The following is a 21,232-nucleotide window of genomic DNA, read 5'->3' as shown; positions in this document are numbered from 1 at the left end:
ACTGTCCCTATATAAATTTATATTATTAATTCCGGGATTACATGGGCTATATTAATAGCGTTATCCACAACATATTTCAATAAACTATCGGCATAATGGATGATAATGATCGTCCTTCAAGAAAAGGGTCCAAGCGCGTCACCTTCAAGCTCGTTTCAGCTTCTGCATCGGATCCACGGACTTCTGCGAACCCATGGCAACGCACGCTTGTATTGAAACATACACCAAATGCAGTTATGAAAGTGGGTCTAGCAGAATCGATCTTACATTGATTACACAGAAAAAAGAGTCTGCCAAAATACCTAAGGAACTACTCGATATCATTAGCCCGGCAGATTTCGGTATACATCCTAACCTTGTGGGACCTGAAAGAGTAGGATTTTTTGTTTCTGAACTATTATGTCTAGGAATCCCTAATCGCAGAAATATATGGTTCTCATGAAGAATATCAAAAATATGCCATTAAATTCGGAACATATAACGAAAGCCACAAACCTACGGATGAAGAGCTAGATGATGATTGTTATTTCCCCAAAGATGGATATGACTATAGCAAGCACCTTGCCACTATTACACCTCAGAATTTCATTCCGGCATTAAACCCGGATAGCATCACCTCATCACGCTTTGGTATGTTGTAACTTTATAAGTTAAATCTCGTCAGCGAATCTAAATAGTACGGTCGACTTCCCTTCTCTCGGGTCAAACATACAACGCGATAACGGTAACACTGATGGTGAGAAGTATATAAACCGAGTCTAATATAGCTCAGTTGCTGAAGTATTAAAAGCCTTAGATGAATCTGAAGGCGATTTGGAAGATATAGATGACGATTTTGTAGCCAAAGCCATGGATAATGATGACCCTAGTACATTCGTTGATGACAATGAACTTCTTTGGGGTGGATATAAGCCAATGCTACCCGACGTCCTAGGAGCGTTTAATAAGGGAAACGACTGCAATCTAAACATATCGCACTCGGATGATGGAGAGGAAGCAAAGGAACATATTGATTATGACGATGAGATCTACGACGGTGACGATCAAATGCTAGAGTCGCTTTCAGCAGCATACGACTATGCTAGATGGGCTAATAAAGTAGACGAAAAAATAACAATGGACTCGCTGGATCCAGATGGAACAACGAAGGAAACTGTACTTATGTTAGCCGAATTAACGGACGAAAATGACACCAGCGATGATGATGAATTCCCAGACTCATCTGATGAATCTGAACAATGGTAGGTTTTTCTGTGTTGTATTAATGTGTAATTTCAACAGGGATGTGGAAACGGTCCTGACGAAATATACAAATGTCACCAATCATCCGCAACGTGTATTAACCAACGTCGTTCGACGTATTAAAAAAGCCGGGCTGCGTGAACCTAGTGAAGCTCAACCTAAACCTATAGATGATGTGGAGTATATAGAACTCCCGCAAGTGATCACCACCAGAAAACCTAATGAAACACCGGAAGAAAAACGTGCACGTAAAGCAGCTGTTAAGAAAGCAAAGGCGCTTATTACTCGTATGAAAAAAGAAAATAAAGAAGCCCTTAAGAATGTGAGGAAGAAGGTCGCAGAGAAGAGTTCAGTGGGATCATACGATATCATGGATGGAGTAAAATATTTACGTCTTAAGTAAGCTACACATAGTAACATATTAGGTCCGACTAATTCCCCATTAATTATTATACACACCTCATGATTCTTATGGAACACATTTTTTATGTTCTTAATGTATCATGCGACTGTCTATTCTAGCCCTTGCGCGCTCGCTGCGACAAGGGTATCATGAAGGTAACATCGACCCTTTTGCAAAGGTGCAATGGTACGTGCAAATTAGGTTAATCGAATGAAAACGCAGGATATCGCAGCCATTTCTCAACGGTAATATGCCCACTGTGTCGCCGCTTGCTCCGGCGCATCGCAGCTTAGGTGTAGTTACAGTGACAGACACTCCAACGGGTAATTGGCACATAATAGATGCAGCAGAGAAGGTATGTGGTTGTGGACAATATTCATGGATGATTGCTATAAAATATCTGTAGATTTATCTAATTGAGCATGCAGACTGTCGGAGCAATAGCTTCGCATATTGCAGTCATCCTACAAGGGAAGCATCTACCAACGTATGATTCTGCTAAGGTCAGCGGAGACAATGTTATCGTGGTTAATGCTGTACGAGTACTAATGAACGGCCACAGCTGGGATACAAAGGTTTACAAGTTTGATCGGAAGGGTATGTTTCTCATTTTTGGAAATGAATATTGTAGCGCACCCAAAAGGTCCTAAAATAATTACTGCCAAAACTATGATGGCCCGTAACCCTGCTATGATCGTAGGTCCCTAAAGGATGTATATGCAGCTTGCAGATAAACCTTGCTGTCAAGCGTATGCTGCCACGCAACAAGCTACGCCCATTTTGGTACAGGTATTAACCCATGTCACCATCTATATACCTTATGTAGGCGACTGTTTGTCTATGGCGGTGCCTTACACCCTCATTGGAATATACCTCAAGTAGTAGTACCAGTGGTGCCAGAGAAGGCGAAAAGCGACATCGTAAATTCCATTGCTACATCTAAGAGCTTTAAACAACAGTTACAACCGGTTGTGATGATGGAAGGACCAAAGAATTGCGGAAGTGTATTCGAATGTTTCACCTTATACACCGTATAGCATCGCTTTCCGAGCCAAATCCGGAGACGTCATATAACGGTTCTTGATGTCTACATTTTACTGTGTCACCAAATAAAACGCACAATCTAAATATACGAAACTCTGTACATACGATGCGGGTTATCCTATTTGTAGTGTGTATGCTTACACATCCAAAGGTTATTTATTATAATCAATACGCAAGAGATATATAAACCATTTAATACAATTATCTGATACACACACAAAACCCGTAGGATTCTATGTAATGTAATGATGCCTTCTATGTGTAATTCTACTTTGTGGTCGCTATGTTCATCGTTGTTTGGAATCCACTGGAAGATGTGCCGTGTGGGTTTCTTAACATTATATAATATACGTTAACATTGATCTTAGCATATCTTTGTGGAAATTTTCAATCTAACTCTATGACATGGATAACAAGTAGCATTAACGATGACTTCCACTGCGATCCCTTATATGCAACACGGAAATAAATCGTACATGCCCCAAAATATAATGGTTTATCCGTTTCATATGGTGGAAATATGTGAAAATATCAGCAATGATTTTTCATCCGTATCTTTCTTGTTGCTCGGGTATTTAAATATACATGAAAGAGTATGCCATAAGATAAAACGAAAATAGCTTGATCATATCTAGGTATTATGTGAAATGTTACAGTATATATAGACATTGTGGCAATAGATCCCAGCTTGGTTTAACAACATGAAATGGGCAACATACTTAATACGGTAGTATTTCACCCTCCGATGCCTAGCTATAGTTTTGATGATCCGCATCTACATATGTTCCCAACAAAAGCTGGGCACAAGATTGCCGCGTATTATGTGAAGCATCGGTAGGTTAACGGGGCGATATTTTAACTGTTTATAGTACGGCACGCTTTACAATATTGTATAGCCATGGTAATGCAGAAGACATTGGTGATGTGGCTTGCAGTCTCATGAACCGCATTGCAAAATGGAATGCAAATGTATTTTTGTATGATTACTCTGGTGAGCTATACAATTATTATGCATAACGTACAGGATATGGTCTAAGCGAGGGTGTACCTTCTGAACATAATGTATATATGGATGTAGAAGCAGCGTATGATTATCTCACTTCTGTACTTGGTGGGATATTAGATGTAGAATGTTTATATATAATAGGTGTTAATCCTCATACTATAGTAGCATATGGTAGGAGCATAGGCAGTGGTCCCACTGTCCACATAGCATTGAAACGTAGTGTCCTAGGAGTTGTACTGCAAAGTCCCATTTCTTCCGTATATAAAGTAAAAGTATATCGACTTCCGTGCACAATACCAGGTGACATGTTTAGAAATGAAGATAAAGTAGATAGAATTAATGTACCAACATTAATTCTTCACGGTACAAAGGATAATGTCGTTCCAATATCAATATCGCAAAGTATGGCTCTAACAATGCAACGCGTATATGGCAGATGGATAAATGGTGCTGGCCATGATGATATGGATACAACATTTGCATTATATGTAGATCAGGCTCTCCAAGAATTTTATGATATAATTTGCCCTAGGACAACCATATCAAATATTCCGAAGGATACAGCAACTTAACGAGTGTATCACCATAGTCGATTTTTTATCAACCAATGAATGAATGTATGCTATTGGCGAAGGTAGTATGGTGTGAAGGAATCAATTATGATCCTGTAGAATGTCGAGTAACATAATAATTCTATATGGTCACGGTCGTATTGTTGTAATAGTGATGCCCCAAAAGGGCGTTGTCCAATTTTCAGCCTAGATATAAGCGTGATAACTGTGTATCTACCACCTTTATTCTTATAATAACGTAAAAACCTTCTTTTGAAGGCGCCATTAAAAATGACAGCCTGTCATAGAAAATTTGGGCTCTGTTTTTAGTACTAATCGTACGTTAGTAACAATGAGCTCATCATATATCATTGTAACATGATATCCATATTGCACTCAAACTATAACACTGTCTCTAAACTCTTCTACCAAAATACTCCACCAGTTCCATTCCTTTTCGTCCCGTCATCACCTTATACCACATACATTGCCACTGGTGTGCTCCACCCCGTAACCAATGTGACTTAATATATGTCCAGTCCAGTGGCCATATGGCACCAAATGCAAGGTAGAGCACCGCTACTAGCCACGCTAGCGTGAGAACAAAGATCCAGGGGAGCCGTATGTCGTATTGGAGCTTGCCGACCTGGGTAAGGAGATTGGTGAGGGGAGTGGTACTATCTCCGTTGATCACTGCACCAAAACTCTATGAGTCCTTTACCAACATTGCTACGAAAATCCAAGCAACACACTCTGTAATCTCTTCCATATACCACCCCCAACAGCTACTACTTTTCTGTGAAACATTCAACAAAACTATTACTAAACTTTTGTGAAACTTTTAGCAAAGTTATACTAAACATTCAGCAAAAGTGCTACTAAACTTCTGTGAAACTTTTACCAAAGTTATACCAAACATTCACCAAAACTATTACTAAACTTTTGTGAAACATTTGCCAAAGTTATACTAAACTTTCAGCAAAAGTGCTACTACTTTCTCGTGAACCCTTTACCAAAAGTGCCACTAAAGTTCTGTGAATCATTTATCACATCTAATGCCAAACCTCTACCTAAATCCTACTAAGCTTGTACTGAACGTACGACCCAAAATTTTAATAAAACCAGTACTAAACCTTTACTAACACTGCCACTATAACTCTATGTATACCTTATGAGTATCATTGGTCCTCTAACTCTACCACTATACTGCTCCACATTACTCATCCCTAGATATTAACTACCACATTATAGCACCGTTGCGCCGAAGGCGCCACTATTTTCTACCAAAATACTCCACCAGTTCCATTCCTTTGCGCCCCGTCATCACCTTATACCACATACATTGCCACTGGTGTTCTCCACCCCGTAACCAGTGTGACCTCATATGTGTCCAGTCCAATGGCCATATGGCACCAAAGGCAAGGTAGAGTACCGCCACTAGCCACGCTAACGTGAGGACAAAGATCCAGGGGAGCCTGGTGGTGTAGATGAGCTGCTTGATGGAATTGGTGAGTTTTGTGAACTCGACGCTTTTTCTACGTTACCCAGTGTCTTTAGGAACTCGTGGCACTTCTTCGGACCTACGTCACCATAATTACCCCGAAAAGGCACTACTTTTATACTAAACTTTCGGCAAAAGTGCTACAAAAGCTCTAGAAAACTTTTGTGAAAGAATTACCCAAAGCTAAGCCACAGTTTCAGTGGAATCACAACTAAAACTTCTAAACTACCTGACTGAAGCTATACTAACAGCATAACAACATTTGCGTTACACCGTCCTGGAGACCTATGACTATAATAACACTGTTCCTTTCAATTGGTGCCAAAGGCTGGGTGGAACCCATGGCTCATTCACCGCCTGGTATACTACACCAATACTCCATATAATACCCCGAAAAGGCACTACTTTTATACTAATCTTTCGGCAAAAGTGCTACAAAAGCTCTAGAAAACTTTTATGAAAGAATTACCCAAAGCTGAGCCAAAGATTCAGTGGAATCACAATTAAAACGTATAAACTACCTGACTAAAGCTATGCTAACGCCATGTAAGGCACATGACTAAAGCTCTAGAAAACTTTTATGAAAGTATTACCCAAAGCTAAGCACAGTTTCAGTGGAAATACAACTAAAACGTATGAACTACCTGACTAAAGCTATACTAACACCACCTAAGGCATATGACAAAAGCTCTACAAAACTTTTGTGAAAGAATTACCCAAAGCTAAGCCAAAGTTTCAGTGGAATCACAACTAAAACGTATAAACAATCTGACTAAAGCTATACCAACAGCATAACAACATTTGCGTTACACCCTCCTGGAGACCCTTAACTATAACAACACTGTTTCCTTCAATTGTTGTTACACTTGTCTACAATGTACTGTTTCCTTCAATTGGTGCCAAAGGCTGGGTGGAACCCATGGCTTATTCACCGCCTGATCTACTACACCAATACTCCATATAATACCCCGAAAAGGCACTACTTTTATACTAAACTTTCGGCAAAAGTGCTACAAAAGCTCTAGAAAACTTTTGTGAAAGAATTACCCAAAGCTAAGCCCAAGTTTCAGTGGAAACACAACTAAAACGTATAAACAATCTGACTAAAGCTATACCAACAGTATAACAACATTTCCGTTACACCGTCCTGGAGACCCATAACTATAATAACACTGTTTCTTTCTATTGTTGCTACACGTGTCTACAATAACACTGTTTCCTTCAATTGTTACTACACATGTCTATAATAACACTGTTTCCTATCAATCGTTACTACACTTGTCTATAATGTACTGTTTCCTTTCAATTGGTGCCAAAGGGTGGGTGGAACCCATGGGCTTTCTATGTTACAATTACTCCACATCACCACCCCTAGAGGCACCGTTGCGCCCCTGGCGCCATATGATGACCCCCAATGGCATAGACAATGTACTGTGTGTACGTCATACATACCGTTGCCTATTGCAGTCACTGCCACTTCATGGAACCCACTGGGTAAATTTGAATGTGTGTGGTACCACGGAAGGGTTATCACTACCTGCTCAGTGGACTAACTCCAGCCTTCCATAGATATCTCAGTTACTCTATATTAGCACTGCTCAACGGACTGGTTTCACTGAAATGTGTAGGCTTTTAATGCCCACTATAAGAACACTACCTATACCGCTACTATATATAGTGAGTGACACTAGTGTATATCATTTAGCACCGTTGCGCCGAAGGCGCCACTATTTTCTACCAAAATACTCCACCAGTTCCATTCCTTTGCGCCCCGTCATCACCTTATACCACATACATTGCCACTGGTGTTCTCCACCCCGTAACCAGTGTGACCTCATATGTGTCCAGTCCAATGGCCATATGGCACCAAAGGCAAGGTAGAGTACCGCCACTAGCCACGCTAACGTGAGGACAAAGATCCAGGGGAGCCTGGTGGTGTAGATGAGCTGCTTGATGGAATTGGTGAGTTTTGTGAACTCGACGCTTTTTTCTACGTTACCCAGTGTCTTTAGGAACTCGTGGCACTTCTTCGGACCTACGTCACCATAATTACCCCGAAAAGGCACTACTTTTATACTAAACTTTCGGCAAAAGTGCTACAAAAGCTCTAGAAAACTTTTGTGAAAGAATTACCCAAAGCTAAGCCCAAGTTTCAGTGGAAACACAACTAAAACGTATAAACAATCTGACTAAAGCTATACCAACAGTATAACAACATTTCCGTTACACCGTCCTGGAGACCCATAACTATAATAACACTGTTTCTTTCTATTGTTGCTACACGTGTCTACAATAACACTGTTTCCTTCAATTGTTACTACACATGTCTATAATAACACTGTTTCCTATCAATCGTTACTACACTTGTCTATAATGTACTGTTTCCTTTCAATTGGTGCCAAAGGGTGGGTGGAACCCATGGGCTTTCTATGTTACAATTACTCCACATCACCACCCCTAGAGGCACCGTTGCGCCCCTGGCGCCATATGATGACCCCCAATGGCATAGACAATGTACTGTGTGTACGTCATACATACCGTTGCCTATTGCAGTCACTGCCACTTCATGGAACCCACTGGGTAAATTTGAATGTGTGTGGTACCACGGAAGGGTTATCACTACCTGCTCAGTGGACTAACTCCAGCCTTCCATAGATATCTCAGTTACTCTATATTAGCACTGCTCAACGGACTGGTTTCACTGAAATGTGTAGGCTTTTAATGCCCACTATAAGAACACTACCTATACCGCTACTATATATAGTGAGTGACACTAGTGTATATCATTTAGCACCGTTGCGCCGAAGGCGCCACTATGTCTTACCAAAATACTCCACCAGTTCCATTCCTTTGCGTCCCGTCATCACCTTATACCACATACATTGCCACTGGTGTTCTCCACCCCGTAACCAATGAGACCTCATATGTGTCCAGTCCAGTGGCCATATGGCGCCAAAGGCGAGGTAGAGTACTGCTACCAGCCAGGCCAAGGTCAGCACAAATATCCACGGGAGCCGTATGTCGTATTGGAGCTTGCCGACCTCGGAGAGGAGGTTGGTGAGGGGGTGCTGTTCCTGATCCTTCTGAGTGGCTTCCTTCTTCTTGATCACTGCACCAAGACTGCTTAAGAACTCGTGACACTGCCTAGGATTCTTCGTGTTCTCTATGCTATAATCTCCACTTTTCTCATCCTTCTGTTCATACCCCTCCAGATTGAATGGGTTACCGTAGCTGAAGCCATGCCTATACAATACCGGCAATACCCCGGTACACGATACGATTGATTGGCATCCACACTGTCCACCGCCATTGCTTCCGTGTTCTCCCTTCTTGCACTTATTGGGGTCACATCCTGTACAACCACGGCATTCAATCTGTTGGAATGCGTCAGACAGTGACTGTAATCCCCAGTATAGGGAATCTGATAGGTATAGCACCCATGAGAGGTATGTGTTACCGAAGGTGGCACTCACTGCTGTATAGAGTTCACCGGTTAGGGGGGAGAGGTACTGGCAGTTCTTAGTGAGTCGTGAGAGGGAGGTATTGGCAGTAGCAGTGCTGGAATATGCAGTGGTAGTAGCAGTGCTGTCACTGCCCTTAATATCTCTTAGTGCTTTACCGACTTTGTCCATGTATTGACCTCCTGCGTCCGACCCCTTTGGTATCCACTCTATCTTCTTTACCTCATCCCTTAACCCAGAGGCACACCAGCCACAAAAGTACTTGTCATTGCCTGTCGACGTTTTGGGGTCATTCTGGTGATCACAGTTCTTGCTTAAGTCTCCCTCTTTCTTCACTGGATTTCCTACACCACCCCTGAAGAACCCGAATACATCACCCAATACCTGCGGTGTCGTGGCACTGAGTGCTGCAGTAACTCTCACCAGTGTATAAACACAAGACTGCATCATGTTCTCGTTACTGAAGAAGTACAGCATGCCATAAAGGCGTTGGCCAGTATTGGTGACACCGTCCTGGAAGTTATTTCTAAAACCCATTGGCAGTGGGCAGCATTGGCCAGAGCCATTACAGTGTCCTAAGTGGGATGCTGCAGAGGGATATTCTAGCGCCGACGCATGAGATGTATCTTTTCCTTTATTCTGAGCCTTCTCTACCTCCTGTTTGTCCAGCTCGTCCATGGTACTACGACAACTAAAACCTGGTAGCCTATCCTCGAGGAATGCCTGGAGAGGGGAGGGAAAGCCTTCGTTGTATTGTTGATGGCAGGTCTTACAGATAGTGGGTTTTGGTGTTTTGCCACACTTGTCTTTGTGATCTTTACAGTGGACACATCTAGTACTGCTTACCATGTCTAGCATATCTTTAATGGCTCCTAACAGTGTTTCTTTATTTTCCTTTAGCCCTGAGGCTCCTGCATCCTTTAATAGCAGTAATCCCTCCAATGCATCACGTACTGCTTTGATAGCAGCACTTATCTTGTCCTTGGCACTACTGTAATCCTTCTTCCACTCTTCCCCATTTGCTGCCTTCTCTAGTCCATCACTCACTAGTGTATGTAGTGCACCACTACCACCATTCGTCAGCGCCTCTAGTGCCTTCTTAGCCTTACTTATTGCCTGTGACGTCTGACCGTCCTTCCCATTCACCTGCTCTAGTTCCTGCTTAGCCTTATCTAGTTCCCCCTTAGCCTTCCCTAGTACCGTCTTCACCCCCTCTATCGCCTCCTTCTTCTTCCCTTCCAATGCCTCCTGGGCATTACCCAATTGTACCACTACATTTCCCAAAGGCACTAACAAATCTTTGATGACCCTTGATACAGCTCCTGCATCCACATTTTTCACCCCATCCAACCCCTTCCCCATCTCCTTTACCCTACATTTCCTATCATGTTCCATGGGGTCACACCCCAGGCACATCCAGCTAACCACGTCCTTCCCAAGCACTCCATTGCCATACCTACATTCACGCCATTTGCCTCCTAGAGCCACTTTCATGGCACACTGCTTCCTGAGGAAATAGAGTTGGTAGAACAGAGCCCTAATGTAGTGTACCACTTGGTTGTATGCTTGGATGGACACAGTGGGATAGGTAAATCCACACTCAGTGTTGGCATAGAGGGAGTGAATGCCAGTAGTAGTACCTTTAGGACTGTGTATTCCACCTTGGATACCTATGAGCACCAGTGGGCAGTACTGAGTCACTGCCTGGAAGTGGGCAAACAGGTTGTATTCATCAACGGTAATGGGATGTTTAAGACCTGTTTGATAGAACTTGAGTTGTGTCTCTCCATTGGTAGAGTCATTGTCTCCGGGTTTCTTGAGCACTTCTTTTAGTCTTTTCTTGGCATAGTCCAGCATATCCTTATAGGCCTGACTATAGGGCAGAGCACTTAGCCAGTATAGGATCTCACGGATGGTACGGGGAGTTTTATTGTCCGCCTTCGGCGGAGCCTTCTGCTGAAGCCCAGTAAAATAGGCACACGATAGAATGTAGAGCTTGTACAAGGCACCACATTTGTTGGTGTTAGTGTCACTGATTTGGCCAGCGCTACTAGAGCTAGTACCATTAGGGAAGACAGTAGCATCACTATTGAATGAATCCCTATGTGCAGTATGTATAAATCCAGCGTAATTCATACCGAAAGGACTTCTCGCTGTATTGCCATTTTCGTCCTTGACATCACTAGTATTAAGGCCACTAGGCTCCAGGAATCCCAAATATAACTTATCCCTTAACCCATCCCATATAATAGCATCCAACCTATTACCAGGACCAGCGTCATTCAGCATTTCCCTAGGGAACCCTAGGGCCTGTAGCCATTGGGATAAACTTCCATCATCTAGACCTCTGCCGTCCAGGATGTGATTGTTCCACCGGGGACTAGTACCGTGCCATTTACCAGTCCAATACATATAGGTAATGCCGCTCCAGATGAGACATACTGACCCTAGGAAAATACGGGCACAGTGGTGGCGTTTGGTAGCACTTTCCTTCAGATCTTTCCATGTTGGTGGGTTGTGTGTGTTATTTGGATATGCCGAAGTATAGCTGTCATTATGTCCATATAAACCGAGGCCATAGATGTCCTTCTCCTTGACACAACTACACTTATCACTACACGTCCCACACTTATCCTTACAACAACACTTGCAGCACTTGCCTTCTTTAGCGCATTTACACTCCTGGCCAGCAGCACAGCCACCAGTACTACACTTACAATCACTACTACTACCACTATCCTTACACCTTGTACATCTTCTGCCCAGTTGAACTCCTTCATTGATCGGATCGGGCTGTTTCCATTTCATACATTTACATTCTGTGCACGGCATATTCGGCTTTACATCCAGTAGATACTTGCACGAGCCATTTTGGCCATGATGTACCTTACCACCCTTCGTGCACTTGCCATTCTTGCCCTCCCAACACTTATCTATCTTACTCCACCCAACGAGTGCACTGAGTACCTGTGCCAGCTGGTCTATATAGGTCCGGACCACTGCAGTGCCACCTAGTCCCTGTACCAGAGAGAATAGTCCATTGAGGTGGCCTTTGACTTGCTGTTCAGTGGCACCTTTGCTGGTGTCAGTGCCATCCTTAACATCACCTTGATAACCTATAGGACACCATGAGGTACTGTATACCAGTAGTAGTACTAGGTAGTACTACTCTAGTACTCTAGGGTACTTACCATTGTATTCTAGCTCTACTGACTGCAGTAGGTCAGTCACTGCCGCCGCCAGGCCACATATGCATTCTGTAGAGGGGTGAGTCCAATAGTACTGGGCGCGCCAGTGTAAAGGACAGTGTCAGGTACTATCTCCACGGGCGCGCATAACACAGTAATGTCTACAGTAACGTACCTCCATTGTCTTTACCATCCTTACCAGTTACCCTCAGGACCCAGTCAATGGCCTCCTTCAGGTTGGTAGGGGCGTCTGTCAGGGACGCCTTCGGCGTGAAAGTGCTTGCAGGGGCCATTGTCAGTGCCTTTAGGAGTACTCAGCAGTACTCACAGTGGTGAGGCAGTGGAGTGGCTATCGGGGTGGAATCCTATATATACTGAGCGCGCCCGTGTAGAAGGGGCGCCTTCGGCGCGACAGTAACCGTTACAGTGGCGCGCGCACTATTCTATGGGATTCCACTACGTAGTACCATGGTGATGATGATACCGTTGTTATAGCGAACAACCTAGCGTTACGTGGAATCCCCTAGGAACGTGTTGCGCCCAAGGCGCCCCTATCTCCCTAGGATTCCACCCCGATACATTGACCTTGACTACCACTGACTCTCACCGGACACTCTCTCACCAAGAGGTGGTAAACAATGGCGGCAGCAGCGGCTTCTCCCTGGCCTTATGACAGCCTCACCCAGGCTCCCACCAACCTGAAGGAGGCCATTGACTGGGTCCTGAGGGTTACTGGTAGGGATGGTAAACAAAATGTGGCAAAGAAGCCGCCAAGCACAGATAATCCTCCCCGTAAGTCAATATCACTAATACTAGCTCCCACATTGCTATACAGACTGCCTGTGCTACTTGGCCAAGGCAACGAAGGACCTACTGTATGATGCCAGGTCCCCGGGGTCCCCTGGTCCCAGCCCTAAGAGGTACTGGGACGGCATACTCCTACAAGAGGAAAGTGCCATAGTCAAGCCAGTGCTCACTGATCTGGGACTGGTCTATAGTGACAGCACTGGTGCTGCCAGTAGTACTTGTGCTGGTGGTACCGAGGTCATAAAGGCACTGATAGACCAGTTGGCACTGGGACTACAGAAGTGGGTTGGGTGGCAGGAAAAAGGAGATGAGTGTTGTCTTAAGGGGGAGAATGGGATAGGAAAGAAGTGTGATTGTCCTAATGGTGGTGGTGGTACCTGTTGTACCGGTAGTGGTACTAGTAGTACTCCTTGTCATCAGTGTAGCCAGTGTGGTACCACTAGTGCTTCTAAAAAATGCTACCTCTCGGCCTATTGCAAAACAAAGAGTTCTTCCAGTAGTGGCACTACAGAACACTTCCTTTGGACCTCCATATCCAGTGACTCCACTAAGGTCCACCTCCTGGCCCGTATTTTCCTAGGGTCAGTATGTCTCATCTGGAGTGGACTCAGTCAGTTGGGGTTCCTAACGGGAAAGGGGAGTAGTAGATGGGAGAACAGTAGTTTGCACTCATTAGAGGCTGGTGACAATAAGGGTCTCGGCTCATTCATGGCGGCCATGGGCTACGACCTGGAGAGGTTGAATGGGAGTGGTACTGTACCAGGTGAGTGCTGCCTAGGGTGGTCATGTGGACTTATGGTGGAGTAGGTAATAAGAATGGAGAGTTTGTGCACGACTTGTTGACGGATAAGAGTAAGGGAGTACCGTGGAAAGAATTCCAGGGAGACAGTACTTCTAAGGGTAAGTCCCACCTCCTCTGTAGTACCAATGTGACCCAGAGAGTGTAGCTGAGTACTACAGCAGTATTTATAGTGGAGCACTGGGTGCTGCCAAAGGCAGTACTGAAGACATCTGTACTAAGTACCCCCTATTGGTACTCCACATCCTTGCCAGTGGGTACTTCAGGGCAGGTAGTGCCGGGGCTAAGGGTATCACCCCGAAGGCAGGAAGTAGTACTGCCAAGGATACTACTAACAAGGACACTCCTTCTCCTAGGAAACCACGCACTATCCGGGAAATCCTATACTGGCTAAGTGCATTGCCCTATAGTCAGGGGTACAAGGACTTGGTAGATAGGATGGGAGGAAAATTCCCTGAGGATGAGCAAAAGAAGGGTGAATTAAAGCTCCACGGTGAATCTAATGCCAGTACCACTCTCAAGAGGGACTGTATTACCCACTACCTACTGGCCGCCTGTGGCTACTGCCCATTGGTACTCATCGGTATCCAGGGGACCATAGAAAAAGAGGTAGACAAGGCGCAGCCGCAGCCGGCACAAGCACCAGGTGAGTGATATAGACACTGTTATAAGGGCGCCATGGGCGCAACAGTGCCCTAGGGGTAGTCATGTGGACTTATGGTGGAGTAGGTAGTGCTCCAGCTGCTGCGGAGAAGAACAGGTGTCCCGAACACAGTAAAGACCCTAAATCTAAGAGGTGTACCCTTGAGGAGATAAAGAAAAAGAAAGAAGAAGCAGCCAAGGCAAAAGCTGCCCAGGTACAGCTGCAGCAGCAACAACAGCAACAGCAACAGGCGGTTGCCAATGAACTCACGGAAGGCCAAGTCTGCTACGGCGGGTACCACCTGGATGTCTCCCAGTTTGGTAAGTACTCGTCACTACTAGTCACTGTCTAACACTCCCTTTAGGCCCCCTCCATGGGATGTACGCCAATGGGCTCTTTGGCTTCCAGATGGACCTTTCGGCCGCCCAGTGCCTGGACCAACTGAGGGTATATGTCTACCACTGCTTCTACCAGCTCTATTTCCTGAGGAAGCAATGCACGGTGGGAGTGGCAGGAGACAAGAAGGCTGTGCTGGGCTGGCAGAGTTGTAGGTATGGTAATGGAGTCTATTGGGGGAGTGGAGCAAGTAATTCATATTCTTGGTTATGTAAAGCGGAAGGTAGGTAGTGTATAGGGTAGTCATGTGGAGTAATGGTGTAGCAGGTGCTAGTGGCGATGACCATACCAAGAAGTGTGGATTACAGAGTGGTGCTGGTGGTCAAAAGCATTCTCCTCTTATGTGCTTCTTATGTGATGGACTTGGTAATATTGCTTGTCCACGGACAGTAGGAAGGGGCAACATAGATGAATATCCATCTATCGAGGATCACATGAATACCAAGTATGATTTCCCTCCGGGTCATTTGAAAATGCCACAAGGACACTGTCCCGTCCCAATGGGATGGAGCACTGATGGGAGGAACACTACCGGTGAGACTCACTTCAAAGGTACGTCCCAGTACTATATGGTACCCCTAAGGCACTGTTTATATACCAGGGGCACCCCCTGGGCGCCACAGTAACCCTAGTGACCAATAGTGACTCATGGTGTATACAGATTTAACCCAGGGTACCCATAAGACAGAGAATCTGTCACCACCGGCACAAGGTACGTCCCACCCTAGTCATATATGGACTCATCCTGTAGTAGGCACTAACAACAAGTATCCTGCCCACTGCACTGGCAGGACACTGTCACTACTCCTGGAGTACTACTGTGACCCAGAGAAGTGCCATGGCACCCTAGTGGTACTACTGAGACTACTGGCATGTATCACTCCCACGGTGCCACGGACTCTGGGTGACCTCTTTGGGTTCTATTACTATATAGTCTACATTGGGGGAAACAGTAGTGGTGGTGGTGGACAACAGGGAGTGTATATGAAGCTAGAAAAGGAACTAAGGGACGTTAGGTTGAGCATGCTGGGTGGTGGTCCTGATGGAGTGGTCAAAGCACTCGAGAAGTGGAAAAATGGTGGAGATTGCAGTACCACGAACGACACCCTTAAGTGTCTAGTAGACTGCACTACTGGTACTGGCGCCAAATACCTCTCTCCTCTGAGTGGCCAGCAGTATGGCCAGTTGAGTCCCTTGATGGCTGGGACCTACCTGTCATGGTTGGTCTATTTGATAGAGGGGTTCAGGACAGGACTAGAGGGGTTGAAGGATGATTATATGAAGGTGGATTGTAAGGGTGATGGATGTACGGGTAAGTTTCAGTGCTATATAGGGGCGCGCCGTAGAGATAGGGGCGCCTTCGGCGCAACAATATCCTTTAGTACGGCGCGCAACCGTATCATATGGATTAATGATGTAGTAGGTAAGGCAGGAGCTGTTGGATGTGGAGAGTCGTGTAAAGCAGGAAGTCACGGTATGCCATGCAGTGGTGGTGGTAGTAACGGAGTCTGTCAGTGTACCTCTGTCGTATCATGTACCGGGGTACTGCCGGTGTTGTACAAGTATGGCTTTGGGTATGGTAATGTAACGGAGTTGCACAGCACCAAGGGTAGGTTGTAGTATAGTAGTATGGATAGTGTAGCAGTAGTTTTGGTAAAAGTTTCACAACAATTTAGTAGCACTTTTGCTGAAAGTTCTATAAGGGCGCCTAAGGCGCAACAGTGTCCTAGGGGTATTAAATGGTGATGTAGGTACACATAAGAAGTGTCACAACTTCCTGGGAACACTAGAGAGTGTCCTCAAGGGTGAACACCTCAAGAAAGACTCTAATACAGGACTCCACCATGAAATCAACCAGCTCATCTACACCACCAGGCTCCCCTGGATCTTTGTCCTCACGCTAGCCTGGCTAGTAGCGGTACTCTACCTTGCCTTTGGTGCCATATGGCCACTGGACTGGACACATATGAGGTCACATTGTAGGGGATGGTTCAGGAAGGGTAGTCTGAGTCCATGGGAGATCTTGATGGTGGGAAAGAAGAAGGGAAGGGGGATACTGGAGTTTTTTGGTAAGACATAGTGGCAAAGTAGTGGCGCCTTCGGCGCGATAACTAGGGATAATGTGGATATGTTCATCAAAGGTTACATGGAAGTTTAGTATAAAAGTAGTAGCAGTTAGGGATGGTGATGTGGATAAGGTTACAGAGTGTTTTCATAGAGTTACGTAGCAATGTTAGTAAAGGTTTAGTAGTGATTCTATTAAAAATTTAGTAGTATTTTCAGTCAAAGTTTAGTGCGGATTTTGGTAAAAGTTTCACAAAAGTTTGGTTGCACTTTTGGTGAAAGTTTGGTAGAAAAGTTCTAAACATTCAGGGTGGTGATACGGATAAAGTTGCTGCCATTTTTTGGTGGACATTTGCTGGAAATTTGGCGTAAAGGTTTGCAAAGGATTGATAGCATTGTAATAGCAATGTTGGTAAAGCTTCCGTAGTTATTTTACTAAAATATTCGTCCTATATTCAGTAAAAGTTTACTACTGGTTTTGGTAAAAGTTTCATTAAAGTTTGATGGTACTTTTCGTGAAAAGGTTCTAGGGGTTCGGGGTAGTTATATGGAGTAGTAGTACCATTTTGGTGACCACTTAGTAAGTATATAGTGATTATACAGTGTTAGCAGCTTGTGGTTATTTCGGATTCATCTAGACTATCCTATTACAGGTATACACAGTATTTACATGGAATAACACGTTCACTAGTCTACACAGTACTATATATACTGTCCCCGCACAAAGATGTGTTTAGTGGGGGCATAATTTATGTTGGGGTTACCCTGGTGGGGTTTATAGAGTATGGGGGTAGTGTAGTGGTGGGGTTCTGGATAGTGGCTTGAACAGTAGGTGTGGCGCTAGATAGGGGAATATAGCGGTGTCCTCTCATAACTGGTATACTAATTGTATTATTAATATATATAAATACAATTATATTATTGTTTCATCTAGTTTCTAGATAATGTCGTTTTTTGACATTTAGTACAGTTTTCTGCGCTATTGATTTTCAATGTTTGATTGCAAAATTCTTGCTAGTAGAGTGACGATCAATATTTGCATAATTTTTGCTAATATAGTGGCATTCATTGCTTCAGTTTCTATATTTAATGGCATTACATAGCTTCTGCAATCCCTGTGCCAACTGGTCTATCAGTGCCTTTATGACCTCGGTATCGCCAGAGGTAGTGAGTAAGATGGGGTCTCATTCAAATATAATTTAACGATCTGTGCCACTACAATCACTACCAGTGACCATGTACTTCCCTCCATTACTGTCATCCCCCTTTGGTATCCACCCTATCTTTTGTACTTCATCCCGTAATCCAGAGGCACACCAGCCGCAAAAGTAGTCATCATCTCCTTTCTGAGACGGATCCTTATCGTGCTTACACGTCGCATCTCTATCCTTCTTGTTCTTTCCCTGCTCTTTGTTTCCCACTCCACCCCTAAAGAACCCGAATACATCACCCAATACCTGTGGTGTTGTGGCACTGAGAGCTGCTGTGACCCTCACTAGTGTATAGACACACGACTGCATCATGTTCTCGTTACTGAAGAAGTATAGGATCCCATAAAGGCGTTGGCCAGTCATGTCACTGCTGCTGCCCTTGTGGAATTGCCCTCTAAAACCCATTGGAAGTGGACAGCACTGGCCGGGACTATTGCTGTGATATAAGTGGGATGCAGCGGGAGGGTACTTGTCGGTGTCCTCTGTGTTGAGAACCTCATTACAACTAAAGCCTGGTAACCGGTCCTCGAGGAATGCCTGGAGGGGGAAGGGGACACCGGTGGTAGTGGGTTGGAGACAGGTCCTACAGATAGTGGGATTGGATTGCTTGCCACACTTATCTTTGTGGTCTTTACATGCCGTGCACTTGGGAGAGTTGCATAGGGAGGTGAGGTCGTTAATAGCATTGGCAATATCATCTTTGTTACCGTCAAGACTTGTTGATGTATTCTTCAACCACTTCTTAAATATCTCCAATGTCTGATCTATTCCATGGTGGGCAGCATCAAGCTTGTCTTTATTACTACTACTCTCCAGTGTCTTTTTAGTTGTACCTAGTTCCTTCACAACCTCTGTTAATCCATGCAATGGTGCCCCCTTCTTTAGTTCCGTCACCTTCTCTTCCACTACCTCTCGTACCTTCTCTAATACATCCTGTAGATTGCTCCCATGGTTAGCACTCACCTCAAGTACTTTCTTTAGTGCCGCTACTGCCACACCCTCATTATTAACATCCCTTTCCAATACCTGCTGGGCATTACCCAATTGTATCACTACGTTTCCTATAGAGACCAGCAGAACCTTTACGCTATTTGCATCATTCAACTCTTCTTCATCATCCATCTGATGAAGATGTCCATCAGGCAGTTTACATGATATTCACTGCCACTGTAAGAATAAATGGAAACAGGTCATATGATATAATCCCATATATTATAATGAATGATGTTGTCAAGTGTATGTGACAGTCAGACATAATTGCTAATAAATCCCAAATATTATCTCCGAGAAATATATAGACAATTTCGCCAGCATTCGGCAAGATTGTTTCGCCTTTAGAGTGCTATCTATTTATAAGAAGCCATGCGAATACAACGACGATAAGAATGACATATAGGATAAAAGCACAATATATATTAATGCCATCAACCTTTTCATTTGGGCAGTATTTAAAAATCAATCCAACTGCGAATGTTATCACAACTACAACAGCCACCATAATCGAAACTAGATCAACTATCTTCTTTCGGGTGAAGCGACTTTTTCGTCGCCTACGTTTCCTCTTTTCTTTGTCTCTCAAGTGTTTACTGGCCTTTTTGCCTAGTACCACAGTTGTAGCATGGCTTAAGAGTATAGTACATGCAAGTCCTAGTCCACCTACAATAGTCGGACGGGAAATATTTATTTCTTCTAACCATGAAAAAGAGCCCTTTTGTATCGTCATCCTGTAGAAAGAACAATGGGAAGTGAATAGTGACTAATGTCATAGAAGCACAGTGTGCATCAATGAGCTGTTGATTAGATCCGACACCAGTCCCCCGGTAGACCGATGAAGAAGGTTAGTGAAGATATGCATGTACCGTCATTGTTTCTCACATAAATATATCTTCACATGTTCCAGCAGAAGATGATGCAACATTAGGAAGGACTATAGCACGTGGAATCACAACATGTTACCCGACTGATAACTGGTGCTTAAGCGAACGTAATTTAAAATTGAAGATTATAACTTAGCAGATAGATTTCATATTAAATGAAGGAACGCCATATATAATCACTTATCATTCCGTTTGATATCCACTGCAGGCATCACTGTTTTAGGATCCACAGAAGCATTTCACGTAGGATCTTTACATTACATATATTAATGCTTCCATAGTATTCAAATATTCAAATTCAACACTATTATGAAGCACTAAGCGGATAAATGACGAACCTACTTTGAAGGGTATCGCGGTGTGAATACCCTATTTCTCTTTGCTCAAGCAATACATATGGCGTAAAATCGTGCTATCAACATGTATAGATCCATATAATCCAATGGAATTATGCCACTCTATTGTAAAATGCATTTTGTGAAATGCCATCATAATGATCTATAGATTTACACATACCGCAAAAGTCCCCTTACAGCTGATACTGCGTTATTGTTCCACTTTGTAATTTTTTGCCTATGCGTACGTCATCAGTACAACATAGAAGTTTCTCACGAATGACTGTTCACTAGGTTGATTGAAAATTTTTTGGCATGGTAAAATAGGTAGCTGTTTCATAGCATCACCATTTAACATAGATGACTATATTAATTCCGAATATAGGTCAGTGGTTGTTTATTTTCATGTATTATTGATGGTGAAGCCATGTATATCTATCAAAAGCAATTCGTTTTACTATAGGTGGACTAGCCAACGGTTGTCCGGGACAACTGGGCACCAATCTGGGACCCACTCGCAAGATTTGATTGTTAAAATTTCCACATGTTGAGCTTATTGCTATGTTTCTATTATCTATCTTCAAGACGTCGATTTGTGTGAAATACATGCTTATTTGTTGTTTTGAATATTTCAAAACGACACTTCTGACAATGAATTGTACGTTATATATATATATATATATTATTCCATAGATAATGACATG

The 21,232-nt window shown here is 43.8% G+C and overlaps 6 protein-coding genes across 6 annotated transcripts; 4 read left to right on the top strand and 2 right to left on the bottom strand.

Annotated features, from left to right (window-relative positions):
• Positions 1-25: 25 nt before the first annotated feature.
• BBOV_IV005710 (uncharacterized protein) lies at positions 26-1,705 on the top strand. The gene is made up of 6 exons (XM_051767343.1): positions 26-242; positions 281-373; positions 408-630; positions 665-736; positions 773-1,241; positions 1,282-1,705. The coding sequence occupies exons 1-6, from the start codon at positions 96-98 to the stop codon at positions 1,643-1,645; spliced, it is 1,368 nt and encodes a 455-aa protein (XP_051623264.1). The 5' UTR covers positions 26-95; the 3' UTR covers positions 1,646-1,705.
• An 18-nt stretch (positions 1,706-1,723) lies between these two features.
• On the top strand, positions 1,724-2,742 carry BBOV_IV005700 (Ribosomal protein L13 family protein). Its single transcript, XM_001610449.2, has 6 exons — positions 1,724-1,831; positions 1,868-2,000; positions 2,074-2,242; positions 2,277-2,341; positions 2,376-2,434; positions 2,472-2,742. Exons 1-6 carry the CDS (start codon positions 1,746-1,748, stop codon positions 2,680-2,682), a joined length of 723 nt encoding a protein of 240 aa, XP_001610499.1. The 5' UTR covers positions 1,724-1,745; the 3' UTR covers positions 2,683-2,742.
• A 272-nt stretch (positions 2,743-3,014) lies between these two features.
• On the top strand, positions 3,015-4,327 carry BBOV_IV005690 (Alpha/beta hydrolase family protein). The gene is made up of 4 exons (XM_051767087.1): positions 3,015-3,523; positions 3,559-3,680; positions 3,714-3,800; positions 3,837-4,327. The coding sequence occupies exons 1-4, from the start codon at positions 3,396-3,398 to the stop codon at positions 4,265-4,267; spliced, it is 768 nt and encodes a 255-aa protein (XP_051623263.1). The 5' UTR covers positions 3,015-3,395; the 3' UTR covers positions 4,268-4,327.
• A 4,203-nt stretch (positions 4,328-8,530) lies between these two features.
• BBOV_IV005680 (variant erythrocyte surface antigen-1 alpha subunit) lies at positions 8,531-12,739 on the bottom strand. Its single transcript, XM_001610447.2, has 3 exons — positions 12,572-12,739; positions 12,400-12,465; positions 8,531-12,324 (listed from the first exon to the last, which is right to left on the bottom strand). The coding sequence occupies exons 1-3, from the start codon at positions 12,687-12,689 to the stop codon at positions 8,561-8,563; spliced, it is 3,948 nt and encodes a 1,315-aa protein (XP_001610497.1). The 5' UTR covers positions 12,690-12,739; the 3' UTR covers positions 8,531-8,560.
• A 245-nt stretch (positions 12,740-12,984) lies between these two features.
• BBOV_IV005670 (variant erythrocyte surface antigen-1 beta subunit) lies at positions 12,985-17,151 on the top strand. Its single transcript, XM_051767725.1, has 11 exons — positions 12,985-13,188; positions 13,232-13,966; positions 14,011-14,103; positions 14,142-14,648; positions 14,732-14,965; positions 15,010-15,264; positions 15,309-15,593; positions 15,703-15,753; positions 15,796-16,353; positions 16,465-16,650; positions 16,793-17,151. The coding sequence occupies exons 1-11, from the start codon at positions 13,035-13,037 to the stop codon at positions 17,119-17,121; spliced, it is 3,387 nt and encodes a 1,128-aa protein (XP_051623262.1). The 5' UTR covers positions 12,985-13,034; the 3' UTR covers positions 17,122-17,151.
• A 1,118-nt stretch (positions 17,152-18,269) lies between these two features.
• BBOV_IV005660 (variant erythrocyte surface antigen-1 alpha subunit) lies at positions 18,270-19,478 on the bottom strand. The gene has a single exon (XM_001610445.2). The coding sequence runs from the start codon at positions 19,436-19,438 to the stop codon at positions 18,305-18,307; it is 1,134 nt and encodes a 377-aa protein (XP_001610495.1). The 5' UTR covers positions 19,439-19,478; the 3' UTR covers positions 18,270-18,304.
• Between the last annotated feature and the right edge of the window lie 1,754 nt (positions 19,479-21,232).

This window comes from Babesia bovis (genome assembly GCF_000165395.2).
Source record: "Babesia bovis T2Bo chromosome 4 map unlocalized Chr4_1, whole genome shotgun sequence".
NCBI lineage: Eukaryota > Apicomplexa > Aconoidasida > Piroplasmida > Babesiidae > Babesia > Babesia bovis.
This window is presented reverse-complemented; position numbering and strand designations above follow the sequence as displayed.